This window comes from Choristoneura fumiferana, chromosome 2 (genome assembly GCF_025370935.1).
Source record: "Choristoneura fumiferana chromosome 2, NRCan_CFum_1, whole genome shotgun sequence".
In the NCBI taxonomy this organism is placed as follows: Eukaryota; Metazoa; Arthropoda; class Insecta; order Lepidoptera; family Tortricidae; genus Choristoneura; species Choristoneura fumiferana.
The window spans coordinates 13,861,214-13,863,010 of record NC_133473.1 but is presented as its reverse complement, the minus strand read 5'-3'; the positions used below and the strand labels follow the sequence as shown (position 1 = coordinate 13,863,010).

At 39.1% G+C, this 1,797-nt stretch overlaps 1 protein-coding gene across 1 annotated transcript; it reads right to left on the bottom strand.

The window, feature by feature from the left end:
- Window positions 1-215: 215 nt before the first annotated feature.
- On the bottom strand, window positions 216-1,408 carry LOC141445537 (uncharacterized). The gene is made up of 3 exons (XM_074111371.1): window positions 1,215-1,408; window positions 965-1,146; window positions 216-598 (listed from the first exon to the last, which is right to left on the bottom strand). Exons 1-3 carry the CDS (start codon window positions 1,314-1,316, stop codon window positions 298-300), a joined length of 585 nt encoding a protein of 194 aa, XP_073967472.1. The 5' UTR covers window positions 1,317-1,408; the 3' UTR covers window positions 216-297.
- Window positions 1,409-1,797: the final 389 nt, after the last annotated feature.

Genomic DNA, 1,797 nt, shown 5'->3' with positions numbered 1-1,797 from the left:
ATCTCCGGCTCTACGATAATACTCGTACCTTAGCCTTTGTCACAGTTGAGAAGCAAACTCGAAAACACTCGGAACATTCATGCTCGAAGTTCCGATGAATTTCAAATATAATAAGCTACGAACATGGATAAAGTTAGATCGCTTTTGGTGGTTTGATCGCTAGTGCATCCTTGAGCTAACGTTTTAATTTTCGGAAAAATAATAATTAAAAAATATTTAACAATAAAAAATTTACTTAATATAAGATGAGTAACATATTCCCAATTTATTTACTAATAAAATACAAATCTCCAATCTTTAACCTTCACCCGGTGGTGGTGGAATATAATTTTTAAATTTTACTTGTATTGGCACTACGAAGTAGCCAGTTACGATGTCCCTTGTATGCGAAGCTGCCAGCTGTAGGCCCACATATGCCATAGGAACAGGCGATGGGTACTCCCGAGGTTTAGCGCTGACGCCGATTTTTGCCACAAGCCCTGGAGCTAACAGGAATCTCTTACGAGGATAGCTCTTCCAACCAGCACCAAGCTTGGCAGTGTCGTCCCATAGTCCACAACACTGAACGTAGATCAAGTGTGTGGCACTGTTCCAGACGCTGACGGTAAGTAATGAGATTAATGAACAAAGGTCGGAAAAACGCCCGTCATTTTACTATAATTGCATAACAATTTATTCCAGATCCACTTAATGAGTCGAAAAAGTTCGTTTACCGTCTACGGATGTCATTGGGGTAAGTATATATTTTAACATCTTATGAAAGTCTCTTTTTTACAAATTGGGTTTAGATTTTTAAAAGGCGTTTTTCTTACCCTTGATATTGTGATGACAAACTCTCTGCGATTTACGGTAATTACACGCCAGCAAAGCTGATTGAAAGTCATGGCATCCATCAGATTGTTATCAAATGACCGCATAGAAACCTTACAAGTAAATGTATTTCTTTGATTGCACGTCTACTTACGTCAATTGCTGAACAACCTTTTCCTCAAGCAGTTCAAAGCATAAACTTGGTGGGGACCATGCTATACTTAGTGAATGACGAGGGTAAGGCTGACTAGGCGGTCCGGGATCCGGCTCCCAAACCAAGGGAACATTTTCGTCAGGCTTTTCTTTGCGGTGGATAATCAAGTCGGCAACGGGTACCTGTGCCAAAAACCCGTGGCTTTATTTATGCATCAGCCTAACAAACAAACTTAAAAATAATTACCGACCTCTTCTGGTAGAATTTTGGCTCTTGGATTGATACAAATGACGGTTGGAAGTGCGTACCCACCGTCATCGGTATTATCTGAAATAGGAGATGCTGGACCCATTTATTTAAAAAGGCTTGTCTTCGAAACGAAACTTCATTGCATTATTTCCATTATTTACACATAATGCTTTGTTGTGACGTGTAATTGTCATAATGACACGTCCTACTCTCCTACACAGACTTATATTATATCAGAAAAAGAGGATATAAATGACATGTAGCCAGCATTTTCACAGTTGTCTGTTGAGTTTTTCCTGTTTATCTCGATTTTATAGCGCTGTCCTATGTTTGTATGTAACATTTCAATGGCCTTCGCGCTGTCATCGTTCATCCACCATTCTATTACCTCTCATATTTCGTTTTCTAGTTTTTTTTTACCGTACAACGGCTAAACCTACTAGACACTGGCAAAATGGTCCTCCAAAGGACAGAGCCATATCTAAAAAAACCGGCCAAGAGCGTGTCAGACACGCCCAAAATAGGGTTCCGTAGCCATTATGAAATAATTAAGTAATATTTTTCTAAAGATTTCGTATTTTATA

Excerpts from the sequence above, each read along its gene's own strand:
- LOC141445537 (XM_074111371.1), bottom strand. The coding sequence starts at position 1,316 with ATGGGTCCAGCATCTCCTATTTCAGATAATACCGATGACGGTGGGTAC. Across the intron at positions 1,147-1,214 it reads CCAAAATTCTACCAGAAGAG|GTACCCGTTGCCGACTTGAT; the intron begins GTCGGTAATTAT and ends TTTTTGGCACAG. Across the intron at positions 599-964 it reads AAGGTTGTTCAGCAATTGAC|CGTCTGGAACAGTGCCACAC; the intron begins GTAAGTAGACGT and ends ACTTACCGTCAG.